The sequence below is a fragment of the Symphodus melops genome (genome assembly GCF_947650265.1).
Source record: "Symphodus melops genome assembly, chromosome: 1".
NCBI classification, from domain to species: Eukaryota; Metazoa; Chordata; class Actinopteri; order Labriformes; family Labridae; genus Symphodus; species Symphodus melops.
This window is the reverse complement of record NC_136691.1, coordinates 22,757,739-22,779,396: the sequence shown is the minus strand read 5'-3', so window position 1 is coordinate 22,779,396 and position 21,658 is coordinate 22,757,739. Positions and strand designations below refer to the sequence as shown.

The window sequence follows — 21,658 nt, the reverse complement described above, 5'->3', positions numbered from 1 at the left end:
AATCTTTCATGTAAACTATAGTTGTATAAAAACAAAATATTAACCTGACACAATGATTATATGAATAAAAAACCGTGAAAGGTTCAAACAAAAAGGATTTTTTGTCACTATCAGCAGGAGAGAAATTGTTTTATTACAGTCGTCAATAATCAATAAAATAACATTAATATTACAGTTGAATTATTTTCATCAGTGTAAAAATAACATTAACGTTACCGATGTTGTACCACCTTGCTCCCTTAGCAAAAAGAAATCATAGTTCGTGTTTGTCAACACAACTCAACTCAAATAAACTACCATTAAACAGGTTTTAAGATATAAATGAGGATTGTTAATAAAGTCGATGAAAAAACAAGCAAGACTTACGTTTGAGTAGTTGGATATATGTTATTAAAGTTGTGAAAAAGGTGACGATAAACTGTTGATACGGAGTTCTCTTCACTTTGTGATGAAGACCCTGCACTGACTGTCGGACTGTCACTCAAACCTGAAGAAACGGGGTCTCCTTACATTTACCAAACGGGGGAAACAGCGCCCCCCAAATCTCCATAGTGGCCAAAAGTATATTACATCCGTAGTGATAAGAACTACCATAGAGAATGAATGGTAAAAGTTAAGGAAATTAAAGACTACTATTCCCGGCCCTGGCGCGGGGGCCGGCCGCAGATAGCCGTAGAAGAGAAATCAGTGCTCCAGGAGGCCCTCGCGACGGTGCAGGATCGAATCCGACTCTACCCAAACAAAATAACCAATATTCGTACCAGAATATTTCTCTATATTGTACACATCTCTTTCATAAATAGCGGTTTCCCTCTAAATGCTTGTAAGAAACATCCTCAAATACTGCTGCAGTGTTATTTACTACATTACAATATCAAGTCCAATTTTAATCAAATACTGTACATCTCAGTTTGACAATATCCTGTCCTGTAAATAACAATGACCTGAAATGTACAAGAACAGTCCCTAAGTAAATTTAGTGAGTTTCTTTTCAGTTCCAATATGAAGAAAATACAGTAAAGCAGAAATGCCTTGACAATATTTTATTATACACACAAGATCTATTATAAAAACCTTTCTGAATTCTAAATCACACAAAATGATATGAACAATAAATGTACACAAAGAGAAATACACAGTAGTATATACAAGGTTTGTAGCTATAAACATATTTACAATAGTGGGGCAAAAAGCAGTCACTGTTTCTTTTCTGCAGCCCATCTGTCCCTTTCAGTGTCGTGAAAGCCAGACTGATGAAACTCTGCCCAGGTCATTTCTTTAACCATGCCCTGTGCCCTGTACATGGAGAACACTCTGGAGGGGCAGTAAATGGACTTTCCTAGCACCCCCGGGAAGGATGTATGTATATGAGGGCTGCTCGGACCCTGTTTTAGTGGCTGGTGACAGAACCTGCACAGACGACCTGTCAGCAGCTGCAATGACGACTTCCTGTTTGCCCTCTGCTCTGCCACCTTTCTCCATTCTGCCCCCCTCTGTTTGGCAGCATCCAGCTACCGCTCAAAAAACGGAGAGGCAGCAAAGTCCTCAAAGGACATCCTGGGGTTCTTAAGGCCTTCATGTTCATAGATCTTAAAAACCTTCGTTGAACAATAAAAGTACTTTACAACTGGGCACTGATAAAAGAAATGAACTGAACAGCCATCCCCAACATATCTGGACTTTGGCTGACCACAGGCAGAACAGTTCCTGGTCATCTTTTTCTGATGCTGCTGTTTTTCCAGTTTTACTCGCCCATTACCTCCTGGCGGTCTGACACATCGCCTCCACGTTGAAAAACCAGAGTGAGAGCATTGGTTCTCACCTGGTCCTGTTTTTGAGGAGGGGACTTGTCCTGAAGGGAGGGATTTTTTTTTTATCCTCATGGCCTCGTCAGAGGGGTCCTGGCGAACATGGCCTGACGGACCCTTCCTGAAGGACACTGTTGCCCTTCCTGGAAAGAAGTCAACTGTCTTCTTCATTATCTCCTGTGCACAGCAGAACACAATGTACATTTGTTATATTAATCAAAGTGTAATCAAGCTGTTATATCAACAGTGTTACTGATGTATATAAAATAACCTGCATTTTTAATGACGAGGTAATAACACTTACACACCAGATAGTCATTATTTGACGTGATACCTTATAATAGGTGGGTTTTTTTCATGGCAATTCAATTGAATCTTTCATGTAAACTATAGTTGTATAAAAACAAAATATTAACCTGACACAATGATTATATGAATAAAAAACCGTGAAAGGTTCAAACAAAAAGGATTTTTTGTCACTATCAGCAGGAGAGAAATTGTTTTATTACAGTCGTCAATAATCAATAAAATAACATTAATATTACAGTTGAATTATTTTCATCAGTGTAAAAATAACATTAACGTTACCGATGTTGTACCACCTTGCTCCCTTAGCAAAAAGAAATCATAGTTCGTGTTTGTCAACACAACTCAACTCAAATAAACTACCATTAAACAGGTTTTAAGATATAAATGAGGATTGTTAATAAAGTCGATGAAAAAACAAGCAAGACTTACGTTTGAGTAGTTGGATATATGTTATTAAAGTTGTGAAAAAGGTGACGATAAACTGTTGATACGGAGTTCTCTTCACTTTGTGATGAAGACCCTGCACTGACTGTCGGACTGTCACTCAAACCTGAAGAAACGGGGTCTCCTTACATTTACCAAACGGGGGAAACAGCGCCCCCCAAATCTCCATAGTGGCCAAAAGTATATTACATCCGTAGTGATAAGAACTACCATAGAGAATGAATGGTAAAAGTTAAGGAAATTAAAGACTACTATTCCCGGCCCTGGCGCGGGAGGCCCGGGTTCGATTCCCGGCCAATGCATCCTGGATATTGACTTGGTCCTTCAATGTTAGACAGTCCCTGAACAACAGCGTTACAAAGGCTCCCACAATGTCAGACAGTGCCTATACTGCCATAGGGTCTGGAAGTGCCTGACCTTGCTACAAAGTGTCCAAGCTTGTTTGTTGCTCTACATTTCAACCCCAACCCAGAGCACTTCAAGTGGACCCATGGGATCCGTAGCTTTTTCTTAAGTTGAGACACAGACAAACTTGCGCTGGGCATCCCAGCTCAGGAAACTTGGACGTTCAAAAAGGATTGCGTCAAGGCACACATCAAACCACAACTGTGAAATACTTGCAGTTTTTATCTGATGGAAAGTCAGAAGTTCGCCAAATGGATTGTGATGGACTCTGAAGGGTAACAGGAGAGAGCTTGCCAAATTTGCCAGAATATCCACCAAATTGTTGTGGATAGATAGATAGATAGATAGATAGATAGATAGATAGATAGATAGATAGATAGATAGATAGATAGATAGATAGATAGATAGATAGATAGATAGATAGATAGATAGATAGATAGATAGATAGATAGATAGATAGATACTTTATTGATCTGAGGGAAATTCAAGTTTTTTTTGTTTTGTTTTTTATATAGATAGATACCTCATGGATTTGCTGTACGTCTGCTCACCTTAATCCGCACCTGAAAGACCTGCAGTTTTCATTTGATGAAAAGTAAGAAGATCATCAAAGGGATTATGAATGAGTCCAAAGGGGAACAGGACAGAGCTTACCAAATTTGCCAGAATATCCAGCAAAGTGCTGTGGGTAGCGCATGCTTTCGCTGTACGCGGGCGTCGGCCCACCATGGACTGTTGCCTCAAGCATTGGTTGTTCAGTGGTAGAATTCTCGCCTGCCACGCGGGATGCCCGGGTTCGATTCCCGGCCAATGCATCCTGGATTTTGACTTGGTCCTTCAATGTTAGACAGTCCCTGAACAACAGCGTTACAAAGGCTCCCACAATGTCAGACAGTGCCTATACTGCCATAGGGTCTGGAAGTGCCTGACCTTGCTACAAAGTGTCCAAGCTTGTTTGTTGCTCTACATTTCAACCCCAACCCAGAGCACTTCAAGTGGACCCATGGGATCCGTAGCTTTTTCTTAAGTTGAGACACAGACAAACTTGCGCTGGGCATCCCAGCTCAGGAAACTTGGACGTTCAAAAAGGATTGCGTCAAGGCACACATCAAACCACAACTGTGAAATACTTGCAGTTTTTATCTGATGGAAAGTCAGAAGTTCGCCAAATGGATTGTGATGGACTCTGAAGGGTAACAGGAGAGAGCTTGCCAAATTTGCCAGAATATCCACCAAATTGTTGTGGATAGATAGATAGATAGATAGATAGATAGATAGATAGATAGATAGATAGATAGATAGATAGATAGATAGATAGATAGATAGATAGATAGATAGATAGATAGATAGATAGATAGATAGATAGATAGATACTTTATTGATCCGAGGGAAATTGAAGTTTTTTTTTGTTTGTTTTTTATATAGATAGATACCTCATGGATTTGCTGTACGTCTGCTCACCTTAATCCGCACCTGAAAGACCTGCAGTTTTCATTTGATGAAAAGTAAGAAGATCATCAAAGGGATTATGAATGAGTCCAAAGGGGAACAGGACAGAGCTTACCAAATTTGCCAGAATATCCAGCAAAGTGCTGTGGGTAGCGCATGCTTTCGCTGTACGCGGGCGTCGGCCCACCATGGACTGTTGCCTCAAGCATTGGTTGTTCAGTGGTAGAATTCTCGCCTGCCACGCGGGAGCCCCGGGTTCGATTCCCGGCCAATGCATCCTGGATTTTGACTTGGTCCTTCAATGTTAGACAGTCCCTGAACAACAGCGTTACAAAGGCTCCCACAATGTCAGACAGTGCCTATACTGCCATAGGGTCTGGAAGTGCCTGACCTTGCTACAAAGTGTCCAAGCTTGTTTGTTGCTCTACATTTCAACCCCAACCCAGAGCACTTCAAGTGGACCCATGGGATCCGTAGCTTTTTCTTAAGTTGAGACACAGACAAACTTGCGCTGGGCATCCCAGCTCAGGAAACTTGGACGTTCAAAAAGGATTGCGTCAAGGCACACATCAAACCACAACTGTGAAATACTTGCAGTTTTTATCTGATGGAAAGTCAGAAGTTCGCCAAATGGATTGTGATGGACTCTGAAGGGTAACAGGAGAGAGCTTGCCAAATTTGCCAGAATATCCACCAAATTGTTGTGGATAGATAGATAGATAGATAGATAGATAGATAGATAGATAGATAGATAGATAGATAGATAGATAGATAGATAGATAGATAGATAGATAGATAGATAGATACTTTATTGATCCGAGGGAAATTGAAGTTTTTTTTTTTTTTTTTTTTATATAGATAGATACCTCATGGATTTGCTGTACGTCTGCTCACCTTAATCCGCACCTGAAAGACCTGCAGTTTTCATTTGATGAAAAGTAAGAAGATCATCAAAGGGATTATGAATGAGTCCAAAGGGGAACAGGACAGAGCTTACCAAATTTGCCAGAATATCCAGCAAAGTGCTGTGGGTAGCGCATGCTTTCGCTGTACGCGGGCGTCGGCCCACCATGGACTGTTGCCTCAAGCATTGGTTGTTCAGTGGTAGAATTCTCGCCTGCCACGCGGGAGGCCCGGGTTCGATTCCCGGCCAATGCATCCTGGATTTTGACTTGGTCCTTCAATGTTAGACAGTCCCTGAACAACCGCGTTACAAAGGCTCCCACAATGTCAGACAGTGCCTATACTGCCATAGGGTCTGGAAGTGCCTGACCTTGCTACAAAGTGTCCAAGCTTGTTTGTTGCTCTACATTTCAACCCCAACCCAGAGCACTTCAAGTGGACCCATGGGATCCGTAGCTTTTTCTTAAGTTGAGACACAGACAAACTTGCGCTGGGCATCCCAGCTCAGGAAACTTGGACGTTCAAAAAGGATTGCGTCAAGGCACACATCAAACCACAACTGTGAAATACTTGCAGTTTTTATCTGATGGAAAGTCAGAAGTTCGCCAAATGGATTGTGATGGACTCTGAAGGGTAACAGGAGAGAGCTTGCCAAATTTGCCAGAATATCCACCAAATTCTTGTTGATAGATAGATAGATAGATAGATAGATAGATAGATAGATAGATAGATAGATAGATAGATAGATAGATAGATAGATAGATAGATAGATAGATACTTTATTGATCCGAGGGAAATTGAAGTTTTTTTTTTTTTTTTTTTTATATAGATAGATACCTCATGGATTTGCTGTACGTCTGCTCACCTTAATCCGCACCTGAAAGACCTGCAGTTTTCATTTGATGAAAAGTAAGAAGATCATCAAAGGGATTATGAATGAGTCCAAAGGGGAACAGGACAGAGCTTACCAAATTTGCCAGAATATCCAGCAAAGTGCTGTGGGTAGCGCATGCTTTCGCTGTACGCGGGCGTCGGCCCACCATGGACTGTTGCCTCAAGCATTGGTTGTTCAGTGGTAGAATTCTCGCCTGCCACGCGGGAGCCCGTCGCGTATAGCTGTGACGGACGATCAGCCAATATGAAGCAACGTAAAATCAGCCAATAGGAAGGAACATAAAATCAGCCAATGGGATGCGTCCATTTTATTAAGCTACGGCGTTCAAACGCTTACTTAGAGGTGTGGGTTCAAAGCCCCACTGAGACATTAGAGATGAGATTGAGGATGATTGTAATTCATGAAAGATACTTCAGTTGTTGATATCTTGCAGTTTTTCCAGTGAAACACATTGTTTAATATTGACTTTGATAGATTCCCTTTGTTGTTACCTTGTTTACTGAGAGTGAAGTACCTGCCTGAAGTTGATCATTTACAAATCATTTTAGTTTAAATTTTTTATTTATTCATATTTACTAAGATCTGAATATATCACTGATTTTCTTGTTTTCTTTTCTGTACAGATGAAATCATGCACACGTTCTAAAAAGTAATATAAAAGTATGAAACAGCACTGAAATGTCCATGCTGGTGAACCAGCAGCAGTAGAAGAGGTGAACATTTTTATTCAGACAAAGTCAAGCACATATTTGAGACATAACATACATAACATCTGACATAACATTAAAACTTGCTTGTCAAAACTATTTATTTACATATATACATCTAATCCAAATAAAATAATTACAAAGAAGGCAATTAGTGCTTCTTTTCATCCACCCATCTTTGTCTCTCTAGCACATAGAATGGAGATGCCTGAAAGTCTTTCCAGCTCATCTCTCTGGTCATGCCCTTATCCTTGTACAAAGAGTACACTTTAGAAGGGCAGTAGATGTATTTTCCTGCCACTCCTGGGAAGTTCGAATGGATGTGTGGGCTGTTCGGCCCCTGTTTCAGTTCCAGGTGACAGAATCTGCAGAGGCGGCCAGTTTGATGGGGGGGGTCTGGTCTTTTCCTTTTTTTCTCCACCTTATCCTCCACCCTTTTTTTGGTTTCCTCCAGCTCCCTTCGGAAGAAATCAGTTTTTGCAAACTGCTCAAAGGGCATCATTGCATCAGAAAATCCCTCAGCAGCATAACTTTGATGCACCTTCTTTGAGCAGTAGAAATAACGAACAGGCCCCTGTTGAAAAAAGTGATGGATGGTGGATCCATCAGTCTCGTATCGAGACTTGGGCTGTCCACAGGCAAGACATGTCTTTGTCTGCCTTTTCTTCTGCTCTGGCTGTTGCTGTTGCTGTTGCTGTTGTTGTTGTTGTTGTTGTTGTTGTTGTTGTTGTTGTTGTTGTTGTTGTTGCTTTTCCAAGATGCCCTGCACAATTTTCTCAAGGGAGTCTTGGGTTAGAGGTGTGGGCAGGGCAGGTTTGGGGAGGTTGACAACAGCTGCCTCCATGGTGACCACAGGAACACTAGCCGTCTCACTCCCCTCTGTTAAAGAATGCCACAGCTGCTGAGTGTCCAGAAGTTTTTCCTGGCTTGTATTTAAAGAAGAACTGGTGTTCAGCAGTTTTGCCAGGTGCTTCACATAACGAGAAATGTGCAGCCTGGTTGTGGGGTGTAGCAAGCTGTTTGGATCTGTGGCTGACTGATGGACCATGTCTGCATAATCTTGATCCACAAGCTTCAGGAGGTCCTTCTCTCCATGGTATTTCTGTAGCAAGTTGTCAATAGCTACTTTCATGGGTGCTGTCCAGCGTGTGTGGTCCAGCACAAAAACTCGTCCACCAGTTTTTTTGGGACCAGTGCGGGCACTCCTTGGTGAGGAACTCAGAGGCAGGGGCAGGGCATGTGAGATTTCTGGAACACATAAAGCAATAATAGTTCATCAGTTAATCAAGTTATTAAATAACAATATGATGTTGAATCATATATCCAAAAAAGTACATTTACTTTTCTTATGTGAATATATGCTTTACATATACAATACTTCTATTCAGTACATGGCTTTATTTACTGCTCATTGCTTAATGTATTGTGTGTATTTCTTGTTTTAGTCATATTTCTAAATATATTCCTGTTTTTCCTATTGCTATATGGTGTAACTGTAATGTCTGAATTTCCCCAGGGGATTAATATGTTTTTTCTGATTCTGACATACTCATTGCTGCTGGAGGATCCTGGACTTCTTCTGATTTCCTCTCCTGCTTTGGCAGTGCACCAGCAGAGAGCGGATGGCGGACGGGTGGTGCTGGTCCAGGATTTGCCACGCCCCTGGGCAGTGTCCAACTCGAGGGAGGCGCCACGTCTGGAGCTACATCCTCAGCAGGGGCAGCAGGTGTTTGCAGTGGGGGCGGAGGCACAAGAGCAGCAGGCTCATCTCTCTTTTGAGTTCTGTGCTTGTCCCAGTCCAGTGGGACCGGACGGCAGCCTGGCTCACTGTACTGAAGGCCAAACCTCTCTCCAGTGTCCCTGTCGGAGAGGAGAAATGCAGCATACTTCTCCTTCCCTGTGACTTTTGTGGAAGCAGCATTTAGCTCGCACATCAAAGCTGGGTCAAAGACAGCAGGGAGGACGACACCTGGCTGTTTAAGGTCGACCAGCCGCTGGTAGTTCCACCGTGCCACCCCCGTCATGCCCTGGGCCTGGAATAATTCAGGGGAGACATGAGTGCCAGTGACCCAGTGAGCCTGGTGGAAATGGTACCCTTCCTGCTGCGATGTGCCTCTGACAGGGATCCAGATGGGGACTTTGGCACCTTCACCAGGCACGTGGTTCAATTGCAGAGTTCCTCCGTACCTGTACATTATGCCCTCGGAGAGTTCAGGGTCACTGAGGCAACCACGGAGAATGTGCACCCTCTGCACTCGCCACATCTTCAGCATGGACGGCTTGAAGAGTGGGACATTGTTGGGGTCCGTGGCCTGGTGAAAGTGACTCAGGACTCTCTCCACTCTGTCCAGCAGCTCTGTTGGATGCGGTAGCTTAATCCTGCAGTGCTCCCGTATATGTTGTTTCGTGGGATTCGCTGGATGAATACCACAGAACCTATAGGCATCCTGGAGCCTCTTTAGGTCTGCCTGATCGACAACAGAGAAGGCAGCAGAGAGGAGCTGACAGAAGGTACCGTACAGAGAGTGATGCTCGGAGGTGCACCCCCGTGAAAAGCGCCTCAGACAATGAAACAAGTCCAGTTTTACAACAATGTTGTTGTTGTAATGTGACCGTGAGGCACAGTTGTTTAACTGCCCACCAGAGGTCGCTCCAGCAACAATTGACGGGGTGGTCTTCCATGCGTCCCAGTGCAGATGTTCATCAGGGATGCAGTCAGGGATCTTGAATGCAGCACAGCAATCCCTTATGTAAGGCACAAAAAGACAATTAATAAAAACATTTAAGAAAAGAAATTCAATTAAAATCTTTATCTTTGTTAATGACAGAAAAACAATTTTGAATTGGATTATGAAAACATAAGATGGCTGTGCTCACCTGTCCATCCAGTGGTAGCCTGCCTTTTCCACTCCAGCGTTGCTGTACCTCTTGGCCAACCCCTGGTACATTGGCTCCAGGGACCTCTCTGTCTCAGACTGAACCATCACCCAGGAAACAATGAGCCAGTTTTCATTCATGACAGCATAACTGGACATGACCCCAGAGGCTAAGGTCACCTTCCTTGCCACTTTCCTGGTGTGGTCAGACCTGAAGACTCTTCCAAATGTTCCCTGGAGGAGCCTGGACATAGCTGGCTCTTGACGTTTAAACTCCTCCAGCAGGCAGTCAGTCAAGTAAAAACCAGACACAGAGACTCCACCCCAGCCATCTGTGTTGTTGTATGTCCCGAAAGCCCGTGGCTGGTTTTCCCTTCTCAGGAACTGCCCAATGGTCCTCTGACCATACACTCCGGCCTCAGCATCTCTGACAGTCTCTATGGCATGCAGGTATGCCAGGTGAGCTCGCTCATACTTGAGGTGCAAGAGCTCATTCACCTGGTTGGCCATATCAGTTGGTGACTTGCCAGTGCGCCTCAGCTCATCCATCACAGACTTGCAGATGGCCTTCTTGTAGGTCAGGAACGCAGGCAGAAGGTTGGTGAAGCGCTTGGGCAGTTTCTCCAGCCATTGTGGACTGTCAGCAAACCAGGTCTTTCGGCAAGCCTTGCAGCAGAGTCGTGAGGAGAGGATGAAATATTGACCGCTGGTGCCAACAATTACTCGAGGCCTGCCCACCCCTGCAGAGACCACCTGTGGACTAGGACAGCCATGGAGACAGGGCAGGATGTAATTGTTCCTCAGCCTGATCATAATGTCACTCTCAGGTTTCCAAATAAAAAATGGGTGGAGCTGAAAGAAGTTAGGGGATGGGAGCTCAGCCACAGAATCTATAAGCTCAGGTTGTGGAGGAAGCCGCAACAATGAAATGGCGTTCCCTGGATTACGCAGTGGACGAGACCCAGGCCACAGTCCGAGATCCTGAAGCTCTGTCCTCATCCAGAGCTTCTGGTGCTGAGAACAGTTCCAGCTGCTCATATCACGATCAGGCCCGGGCACAGGCACAGGAACAGGAACAGGAGGCTGAGTTGAGGGAACTGGGATTTTAAAAAAGAAGGATGGCAGGACACAAAAAAATTATTATTTGTTTGGCTGTGATAATTATTAAAGGTTGCATAGTTAGCGTGAACACTTTAGAGAACAATTAACACAACATCTCAGTGTCAGAAGTTCAGACAACGGAGGGCATGTTTACATTCTCTACGTTCTTACCATCTTCAACACTGTCTTCAAGACTGGGTTCTTTTTTGGCAGAGGTGGGAGCAGCACTTGTGCTGGGAGCAGCACTTGTGCTGGGTCCTGAAAAGGAGTACAGTCTTTCTGTTATGTATTTGTAAAGGCAATAAACATAAACAAATAATGACAAAATATAAAGAGATTGTGAACATTATTACCGCTTGTCACTATCTTTATATTCTAACCTCTCCCTTTTCTGGGAGCTCCTGAGCTCTCTTAGGTTCCATGGGACTGTTGGTGAGGATGGCCTGCCCAAACACCCCCCCCCCCCACCCCCCGAGGACGGCCTGAATTGACGCTATATAAATAAAGATTGATTGATTGATTGATTGATTGATTGATTGATTGATTGGTTATTCTCAGTTACGTCAGCTGCGTGTTAAGCAGATTTGCAATTGAACATCAGCCATACAGTTAAATGGAAACATACTGTACCTGGTTTTGACTCAGGCCTCTCTGGTTTTGTGGTACCAGTAGTCTCCTTGACTAGGAAGGCCAGCTCTGGTGGAAGGGGCACAGGTGTCTTCCTTTTCACACCCGGTGACACTGATGCAGCTACAGGAAAGTTAATATGCTCATCATTTATTATTTTACAGTCACACACTTAATCATGCAATTGTTATGATCTTTTTTATCCAACATAAATCTTGTGTGTGAAGATACATTACTAATGAAGCTAGTTTAGAACCTGAGTCTGATTTATGAACAGTATTACAGTATGTTTACCTCCACCTTGTGATGCCTGAACTGTAGTGGTAATGTTGGCCAGGGGTTTGGACAGCGCCGCAGAAGGAACTAAGATAGACAAAATGATCAGTCATTTCCAAATTCACAATGCAAGTGCTGGTGTTAGTAGGAACTTAAATTGTCAAACTTTACTTCTCCTGCTTTTCAAAATCTTGAAATGTTAAATTGACGAACAAACAATACTAATCACTACTCTCTAGTCTAAGCAGGAGGAGCGTTATGACTTAATGAACAAGCATGCATTCAAGTATTAGTGCCCAATGTTATGCCCAATATATTTGTTTGTTAATAAAACATGCATTGAAAACAGAATGCTTACTTACCCTCATCGAAGTGATCAATTCATAGTCCTTAGGACGGCAAGTATAATGGCAGCTAACAGTATTATTAATAGAACACAGCCGGAACATGGCCAGAACACATACGACACGAAGAAATTCATTAAATACAGGTTCAATGTTGAGGGGGGATGCATCATGTAAAAGAATCGTACTCCTGTACTGAATTCTGTTATTTAAAAACCTGTCTTTGATCCTGGGGAAACTCCTGGTATGGCAGCAGCTGGTTACAAACAGAAAATGGGAAATCAGATGTAACACAGAGTTTGCCACTGTAAGTTCTGACATCAATCAGTCAATGTAATAAAAGGGTACTTACAGGTCTTCACTTCTATTTCAGAGGACTTCATGCTCATCATCGCGCTCTCAAGCTCTTCATCCTCATCCATTGCTGTGGTCCAGACAAATATTACAGGGTACAAAAAAAGTACAAGTTCACATAAATTAGGATAAGTTCAAAGTATTAGTCACAAGTCATCAGAAGTGGCAAATAAAAATATGAATGATAAACATTTGTCATGTCATCAAAAACTGCTTGTAAAAATATAAATGAATTAATTTACCCAGGGGTTTGGGGACCCTTAAAGCAGGTTGTGCAGGTGGGGAAGCAGAGTCCGACTGCTGCCTCTTCTGCAGGTACTGCTGCAGCTTGAACATGCGTGTACCTGGGACACAGCTCTTCCCCAAAATAAAGGTTGCATAGCCATCAGCTCTGCTGTCCCATATCTCCTTCCAGGTGCTCTTGGCTCGAGTACCAAAGCCAACCAGTTGGTCATCTTCCAATGAGGCTGCCACATGACCCCCTCCACTGGACTCATAGGTTAGGAGAGACTGGATCTCAGCAAAACTCAGGGAGTAATTGACAAAGGACTGTAGGCTGTCCTTGTTATGCCCTTCAGTCACACTGACTCCTGACTCTTCCTCCTTCTGCAAGTTCTTAATAAGATACATCGTGTACCCAATGTCATTTTCCAAAAGCCACCTGAAAGACTTCCCTTTATATTTTCCAAACTGCAGGATGTAGTCTCCCAGCACCTCTGTTCGGTCTGAGGCGTCCCCTCCTCTCTGACGGACCACAGTCCGAGCATTTTGATGAACAAGGTCTTTCCGTATGGGCGCAGACTTGTCCTGCAGACTGGAGTCCTCCTTAATTCTCCTGGCTTCCACTGATGGCTCCTGGAGGAGAAATCCGAGTGGTCCCTTGCGGAACACAACACAGACTTTCCCGGGAAAGAACGACATTTTCTTGTGCATCTTTACCTAATAGAAGAAAATGATAGAATTTTAGGTTATTATAATGAAATACTTTGAGAAGGTGTTTGTGAAAAAATACTACAGTTTTCTCAATCACATGCTATAATCTCACTCAACAAAGTGACCAACTAAACATCTTAGTGCTGCAAAACTTCTCTGAAGATCTTGGATCTTTAGGAAAAAGTTCACACGGTGAAGAAGACAATGGTTTTTCACACCTTTTTGATCTTCCCCTACTCTGGGAGCCAAGGGAGGGGTGTGTGTGTGTGTGTGTGTGTGTGTTTGTACATCTGAGTGTCTGCTTGAGATCTAAAGGGTAAGAAGGTGGGGGAGCATCAGGAGTGGAAAAGTACAGGATGTGGGGGGGAGGGGGGGGGGGGACCCTGTTTGTGCGTGTGCCTAAGCACCTGTGTTACAACTATAGTGTAACTGATAAAAGTTTACTCTATGGCACCACTTAAAAGATAATGTTATAATAAGCTGGTAGTATCAGTCTCTTAAGAAGTAAGCGATACTGAGGCAATGTTAACTCTTCAACACATTGTCAGAAACCGACTGACCATAATATTTGACATTATGACAGAAAAACTATTCGTAATAATACATATAACGATCATGTTCATTCATGATTAAACTTTTATTTTACCATTTCTAACTACTGTAGGCTACATACAAGCCAGTAGCCCGTCTCGTTACGTTGGCCTTCCGCAACATATACGGGCTACCAATATTAAATGACATGTAAACCGTAACCGTAAACAAAAATATAAAATATGTTCATTCATCATTATCGCGTATTTACAACACAGGCAAAGTAATTTATAACTACGAGCTATGTATGCTCTTCTCTATAGACCAAGTGAGCGGTGCTGAGGTAACTTTACCTACCGCAACATTAGAAACGGACTACCACGATAGGTTATCATAATAACACATAATGAATGACATGAAAACTATACATATTTAAATTGGAGAGTTTTTTAAGGATTTGGCGATTAATTTCCCCAAGAGAAATGAGCCCCGCGCGGGCTCTGAGAGGTGACACAGAGTCAGTGTCTGTAAAGTGGGAAAGAGCTGTCAAGATATCATCTAAAAACATGAGAACTGAATACATGCTATTTAATAATGATCATGTTCATTCATCATTTATCCCGTTATTACACCAAAATTGTCTGAGAGGAAAGTTGCCGAAGTTCTGCCACATACTGACGGCTACGTTACACAGGCCTATACAAACTACCGCTAAATAAAACCTTGATTCCATAAATTGACCAACATTTATGCCAAACAAAGTCTCTTACCTTCGGTTAATGATAACTCCGCCGTGAAGAGATTGAAAAAAGAGAATGTCGTCTTGTTTCCACCGAGGTCAGAGGCGAATAAAAGATTCTGAGGCTGCGCGAATCCTGAAATACACTCGGGACAGCGCCACATAGTCGTAGTGGCCAAAAGTATATTACATCCGTAGTGGTTCAGCACTACCATAGAGAATGAATGGGAAACGGTTTAGGGCGCTCAGCTAAATAATTCTCGCTGGCCACGCGGGAGGCCCGGGTTCGATTCCCGGCCAATGCAACCTGAAAGACCTGCAGTTTTCATTTGATGAAAAGTAAGAAGATCATCAAAGGGATTATGAATGAGTCCAAAGGGGAACAGGACAGAGCTTACCAAATTTGCCAGAATATCCAGCAAAGTGCTGTGGGTAGCGCATGCTTTCGCTGTACGCGGGCGTCGGCCCACCATGGACTGTTGCCTCAAGCATTGGTTGTTCAGTGGTAGAATTCTCGCCTGCCACGCGGGAGGCCCGGGTTCGATTCCCGGCCAATGCATCCTGGATTTTGACTTGGTCCTTCAATGTTAGACAGTCCCTGAACAACAGCGTTACAAAGGCTCCCACAATGTCAGACAGTGCCTATACTGCCATAGGGTCTGGAAGTGCCTGACCTTGCTACAAAGTGTCCAAGCTTGTTTGTTGCTCTACATTTCAACCCCAACCCAGAGCACTTCAAGTGGACCCATGGGATCCGTAGCTTTTTCTTAAGTTGAGACACAGACAAACTTGCGCTGGGCATCCCAGCTCAGGAAACTTGGACGTTCAAAAAGGATTGCGTCAAGGCACACATCAAACCACAACTGTGAAATACTTGCAGTTTTTATCTGATGGAAAGTCAGAAGTTCGCCAAATGGATTGTGATGGACTCTGAAGGGTAACAGGAGAGAGCTTGCCAAATTTGCCAGAATATCCACCAAATTGTTGTGGATAGATAGATAGATAGATAGATAGATAGATAGATAGATAGATAGATAGATAGATAGATAGATAGATAGATAGATAGATAGATAGATAGATAGATAGATAGATAGATAGATAGATAGATAGATAGATAGATAGATACTTTATTGATCCGAGGGAAATTGAAGTTTTTTTTTTTTTGTTTTTTATATAGATAGATACCTCATGGATTTGCTGTACGTCTGCTCACCTTAATCCGCACCTGAAAGACCTGCAGTTTTCATTTGATGAAAAGTAAGAAGATCATCAAAGGGATTATGAATGAGTCCAAAGGGGAACAGGACAGAGCTTACCAAATTTGCCAGAATATCCAGCAAAGTGCTGTGGGTAGCGCATGCTTTCGCTGTACGCGGGCGTCGGCCCACCATGGACTGTTGCCTCAAGCATTGGTTGTTCAGTGGTAGAATTCTCGCCTGCCACGCGGGAGGCCCGGGTTCGATTCCCGGCCAATGCATCCTGGATTTTGACTTGGTCCTTCAATGTTAGACAGTCCCTGAACAACAGCGTTACAAAGGCTCCCACAATGTCAGACAGTGCCTATACTGCCATAGGGTCTGGAAGTGCCTGACCTTGCTACAAAGTGTCCAAGCTTGTTTGTTGCTCTACATTTCAACCCCAACCCAGAGCACTTCAAGTGGACCCATGGGATCCGTAGCTTTTTCTTAAGTTGAGACACAGACAAACTTGCGCTGGGCATCCCAGCTCAGGAAACTTGGACGTTCAAAAAGGATTGCGTCAAGGCACACATCAAACCACAACTGTGAAATACTTGCAGTTTTTATCTGATGGAAAGTCAGAAGTTCGCCAAATGGATTGTGATGGACTCTGAAGGGTAACAGGAGAGAGCTTGCCAAATTTGCCAGAATATCCACCAAATTGTTGTGGATAGATAGATAGATAGATAGATAGATAGATAGATAGATAGATAGATAGATAGATAGATAGATAGATAGATAGATAGATAGATAGATAGATAGATAGATAGATAGATAGATAGATAGATAGATAGATAGATAGATAGATAGATAGATAGATAGATAGATAGATAGATACTTTATTGATCCGAGGGAAATTGAAGTTTTTTTTTTTTTGTTTTTTATATAGATAGATACCTCATGGATTTGCTGTACGTCTGCTCACCTTAATCCGCACCTGAAAGACCTGCAGTTTTCATTTGATGAAAAGTAAGAAGATCATCAAAGGGATTATGAATGAGTCCAAAGGGGAACAGGACAGAGCTTACCAAATTTGCCAGAATATCCAGCAAAGTGCTGTGGGTAGCGCATGCTTTCGCTGTACGCGGGCGTCGGCCCACCATGGACTGTTGCCTCAAGCATTGGTTGTTCAGTGGTAGAATTCTCGCCTGCCACGCGGGAGGCCCGGGTTCGATTCCCGGCCAATGCATCCTGGATTTTGACTTGGTCCTTCAATGTTAGACAGTCCCTGAACAACAGCGTTACAAAGGCTCCCACAATGTCAGACAGTGCCTATACTGCCATAGGGTCTGGAAGTGCCTGACCTTGCTACAAAGTGTCCAAGCTTGTTTGTTGCTCTACATTTCAACCCCAACCCAGAGCACTTCAAGTGGACCCATGGGATCCGTAGCTTTTTCTTAAGTTGAGACACAGACAAACTTGCGCTGGGCATCCCAGCTCAGGAAACTTGGACGTTCAAAAAGGATTGCGTCAAGGCACACATCAAACCACAACTGTGAAATACTTGCAGTTTTTATCTGATGGAAAGTCAGAAGTTCGCCAAATGGATTGTGATGGACTCTGAAGGGTAACAGGAGAGAGCTTGCCAAATTTGCCAGAATATCCACCAAATTGTTGTGGATAGATAGATAGATAGATAGATAGATAGATAGATAGATAGATAGATAGATAGATAGATAGATAGATAGATAGATAGATAGATAGATAGATAGATAGATAGATAGATAGATAGATAGATAGATAGATAGATAGATAGATAGATAGATAGATAGATACTTTATTGATCCGAGGGAAATTGAAGTTTTTTTTTTTTTGTTTTTTATATAGATAGATACCTCATGGATTTGCTGTACGTCTGCTCACCTTAATCCGCACCTGAAAGACCTGCAGTTTTCATTTGATGAAAAGTAAGAAGATCATCAAAGGGATTATGAATGAGTCCAAAGGGGAACAGGACAGAGCTTACCAAATTTGCCAGAATATCCAGCAAAGTGCTGTGGGTAGCGCATGCTTTCGCTGTACGCGGGCGTCGGCCCACCATGGACTGTTGCCTCAAGCATTGGTTGTTCAGTGGTAGAATTCTCGCCTGCCACGCGGGAGGCCCGGGTTCGATTCCCGGCCAATGCATCCTGGATTTTGACTTGGTCCTTCAATGTTAGACAGTCCCTGAACAACAGCGTTACAAAGGCTCCCACAATGTCAGACAGTGCCTATACTGCCATAGGGTCTGGAAGTGCCTGACCTTGCTACAAAGTGTCCAAGCTTGTTTGTTGCTCTACATTTCAACCCCAACCCAGAGCACTTCAAGTGGACCCATGGGATCCGTAGCTTTTTCTTAAGTTGAGACACAGACAAACTTGCGCTGGGCATCCCAGCTCAGGAAACTTGGACGTTCAAAAAGGATTGCGTCAAGGCACACATCAAACCACAACTGTGAAATACTTGCAGTTTTTATCTGATGGAAAGTCAGAAGTTCGCCAAATGGATTGTGATGGACTCTGAAGGGTAACAGGAGAGAGCTTGCCAAATTTGCCAGAATATCCACCAAATTGTTGTGGATAGATAGATAGATAGATAGATAGATAGATAGATAGATAGATAGATAGATAGATAGATAGATAGATAGATAGATAGATAGATAGATAGATAGATAGATAGATAGATAGATACTTTATTGATCTGAGGGAAATTCAAGTTTTTTTTGTTTTGTTTTTTATATAGATAGATACCTCATGGATTTGCTGTACGTCTGCTCACCTTAATCCGCACCTGAAAGACCTGCAGTTTTCATTTGATGAAAAGTAAGAAGATCATCAAAGGGATTATGAATGAGTCCAAAGGGGAACAGGACAGAGCTTACCAAATTTGCCAGAATATCCAGCAAAGTGCTGTGGGTAGCGCATGCTTTCGCTGTACGCGGGCGTCGGCCCACCATGGACTGTTGCCTCAAGCATTGGTTGTTCAGTGGTAGAATTCTCGCCTGCCACGCGGGATGCCCGGGTTCGATTCCCGGCCAATGCATCCTGGATTTTGACTTGGTCCTTCAATGTTAGACAGTCCCTGAACAACAGCGTTACAAAGGCTCCCACAATGTCAGACAGTGCCTATACTGCCATAGGGTCTGGAAGTGCCTGACCTTGCTACAAAGTGTCCAAGCTTGTTTGTTGCTCTACATTTCAACCCCAACCCAGAGCACTTCAAGTGGACCCATGGGATCCGTAGCTTTTTCTTAAGTTGAGACACAGACAAACTTGCGCTGGGCATCCCAGCTCAGGAAACTTGGACGTTCAAAAAGGATTGCGTCAAGGCACACATCAAACCACAACTGTGAAATACTTGCAGTTTTTATCTGATGGAAAGTCAGAAGTTCGCCAAATGGATTGTGATGGACTCTGAAGGGTAACAGGAGAGAGCTTGCCAAATTTGCCAGAATATCCACCAAATTGTTGTGGATAGATAGATAGATAGATAGATAGATAGATAGATAGATAGATAGATAGATAGATAGATAGATAGATAGATAGATAGATAGATAGATAGATAGATAGATAGATAGATAGATAGATACTTTATTGATCCGAGGGAAATTGAAGTTTTTTTTTTTTTTTTTTTTATATAGATAGATACCTCATGGATTTGCTGTACGTCTGCTCACCTTAATCCGCACCTGAAAGACCTGCAGTTTTCATTTGATGAAAAGTAAGAAGATCATCAAAGGGATTATGAATGAGTCCAAAGGGGAACAGGACAGAGCTTACCAAATTTGCCAGAATATCCAGCAAAGTGCTGTGGGTAGCGCATGCTTTCGCTGTACGCGGGCGTCGGCCCACCATGGACTGTTGCCTCAAGCATTGGTTGTTCAGTGGTAGAATTCTCGCCTGCCACGCGGGAGGCCCGGGTTCGATTCCCGGCCAATGCATCCTGGATTTTGACTTGGTCCTTCAATGTTAGACAGTCCCTGAACAACAGCGTTACAAAGGCTCCCACAATGTCAGACAGTGCCTATACTGCCATAGGGTCTGGAAGTGCCTGACCTTGCTACAAAGTGTCCAAGCTTGTTTGTTGCTCTACATTTCAACCCCAACCCAGAGCACTTCAAGTGGACCCATGGGATCCGTAGCTTTTTCTTAAGTTGAGACACAGACAAACTTGCGCTGGGCATCCCAGCTCAGGAAACTTGGACGTTCAAAAAGGATTGCGTCAAGGCACACATCAAACCACAACTGTGAAATACTTGCAGTTTTTATCTGATGGAAAGTCAGAAGTTCGCCAAATGGATTGTGATGGACTCTGAAGGGTAACAGGAGAGAGCTTGCCAAATTTGCCAGAATATCCACCAAATTCTTGTTGATAGATAGATAGATAGATAGATAGATAGATAGATAGATAGATAGATAGATAGATAGATAGATAGATAGATAGATAGATAGATAGATAGATAGATAGATAGATAGATAGATAGATAGATAGATAGATAGATAGATAGATAGATAGATAGATAGATACTTTATTGATCCGAGGGAAATTGAAGTTTTTTTTTTTTTTTTTTTTATATAGATAGATACCTCATGGATTTGCTGTACGTCTGCTCACCTTAATCCGCACCTGAAAGACCTGCAGTTTTCATTTGATGAAAAGTAAGAAGATCATCAAAGGGATTATGAATGAGTCCAAAGGGGAACAGGACAGAGCTTACCAAATTTGCCAGAATATCCAGCAAAGTGCTGTGGGTAGCGCATGCTTTCGCTGTACGCGGGCGTCGGCCCACCATGGACTGTTGCCTCAAGCATTGGTTGTTCAGTGGTAGAATTCTCGCCTGCCACGCGGGAGGCCCGGGTTCGATTCCCGGCCAATGCATCCTGGATTTTGACTTGGTCCTTCAATGTTAGACAGTCCCTGAACAACAGCGTTACAAAGGCTCCCACAATGTCAGACAGTGCCTATACTGCCATAGGGTCTGGAAGTGCCTGACCTTGCTACAAAGTGTCCAAGCTTGTTTGTTGCTCTACATTTCAACCCCAACCCAGAGCACTTCAAGTGGACCCATGGGATCCGTAGCTTTTTCTTAAGTTGAGACACAGACAAACTTGCGCTGGGCATCCCAGCTCAGGAAACTTGGACGTTCAAAAAGGATTGCGTCAAGGCACACATCAAACCACAACTGTGAAATACTTGCAGTTTTTATCTGATGGAAAGTCAGAAGTTCGCCAAATGGATTGTGATGGACTCTGAAGGGTAACAGGAGAGAGCTTGCCAAATTTGCCAGAATATCCACCAAATTGTTGTGGATAGATAGATAGATAGATAGATAGATAGATAGATAGATAGATAGATAGATAGATAGATAGATAGATAGATAGATAGATAGATAGATAGATAGATAGATAGATAGATAGATAGATAGATAGATAGATAGATAGATAGATAGATAGATAGATAGATAGATAGATAGATAGATAGATAGATACTTTATTGATCCGAGGGAAATTGAAGTTTTTTTTTTTTTTTTTTTTATATAGATAGATACCTCATGGATTTGCTGTACGTCTGCTCACCTTAATCCGCACCTGAAAGACCTGCAGTTTTCATTTGATGAAAAGTAAGAAGATCATCAAAGGGATTATGAATGAGTCCAAAGGGGAACAGGACAGAGCTTACCAAATTTGCCAGAATATCCAGCAAAGTGCTGTGGGTAGCGCATGCTTTCGCTGTACGCGGG

The 21,658-nt window shown here is 42.9% G+C and overlaps 1 protein-coding gene across 2 annotated transcripts; it reads right to left on the bottom strand.

Moving 5' to 3' along the window:
• Positions 1–7,041: 7,041 nt before the first annotated feature.
• LOC306835567 (uncharacterized protein) lies at positions 7,042–14,949 on the bottom strand. Of its 2 annotated transcripts, XM_079362195.1 has the most exons (10): positions 14,733–14,949; positions 12,741–13,437; positions 12,497–12,568; positions 12,362–12,400; positions 11,819–11,887; positions 11,528–11,647; positions 11,069–11,155; positions 9,798–10,893; positions 8,552–9,665; positions 7,042–7,842 (listed from the first exon to the last, which is right to left on the bottom strand). In XM_079362195.1, exons 2-10 carry the CDS (start codon positions 13,429–13,431, stop codon positions 7,072–7,074), a joined length of 4,059 nt encoding a protein of 1,352 aa, XP_079218321.1. In that variant the 5' UTR covers positions 13,432–13,437; positions 14,733–14,949; the 3' UTR covers positions 7,042–7,071. The 2 variants fall into 2 exon arrangements, with proteins under 2 accessions (XP_079218321.1, XP_079218322.1); XM_079362196.1 differs by lacking the exon at positions 14,733–14,949 and having other exon boundaries at positions 12,741–13,537.
• Between the last annotated feature and the right edge of the window lie 6,709 nt (positions 14,950–21,658).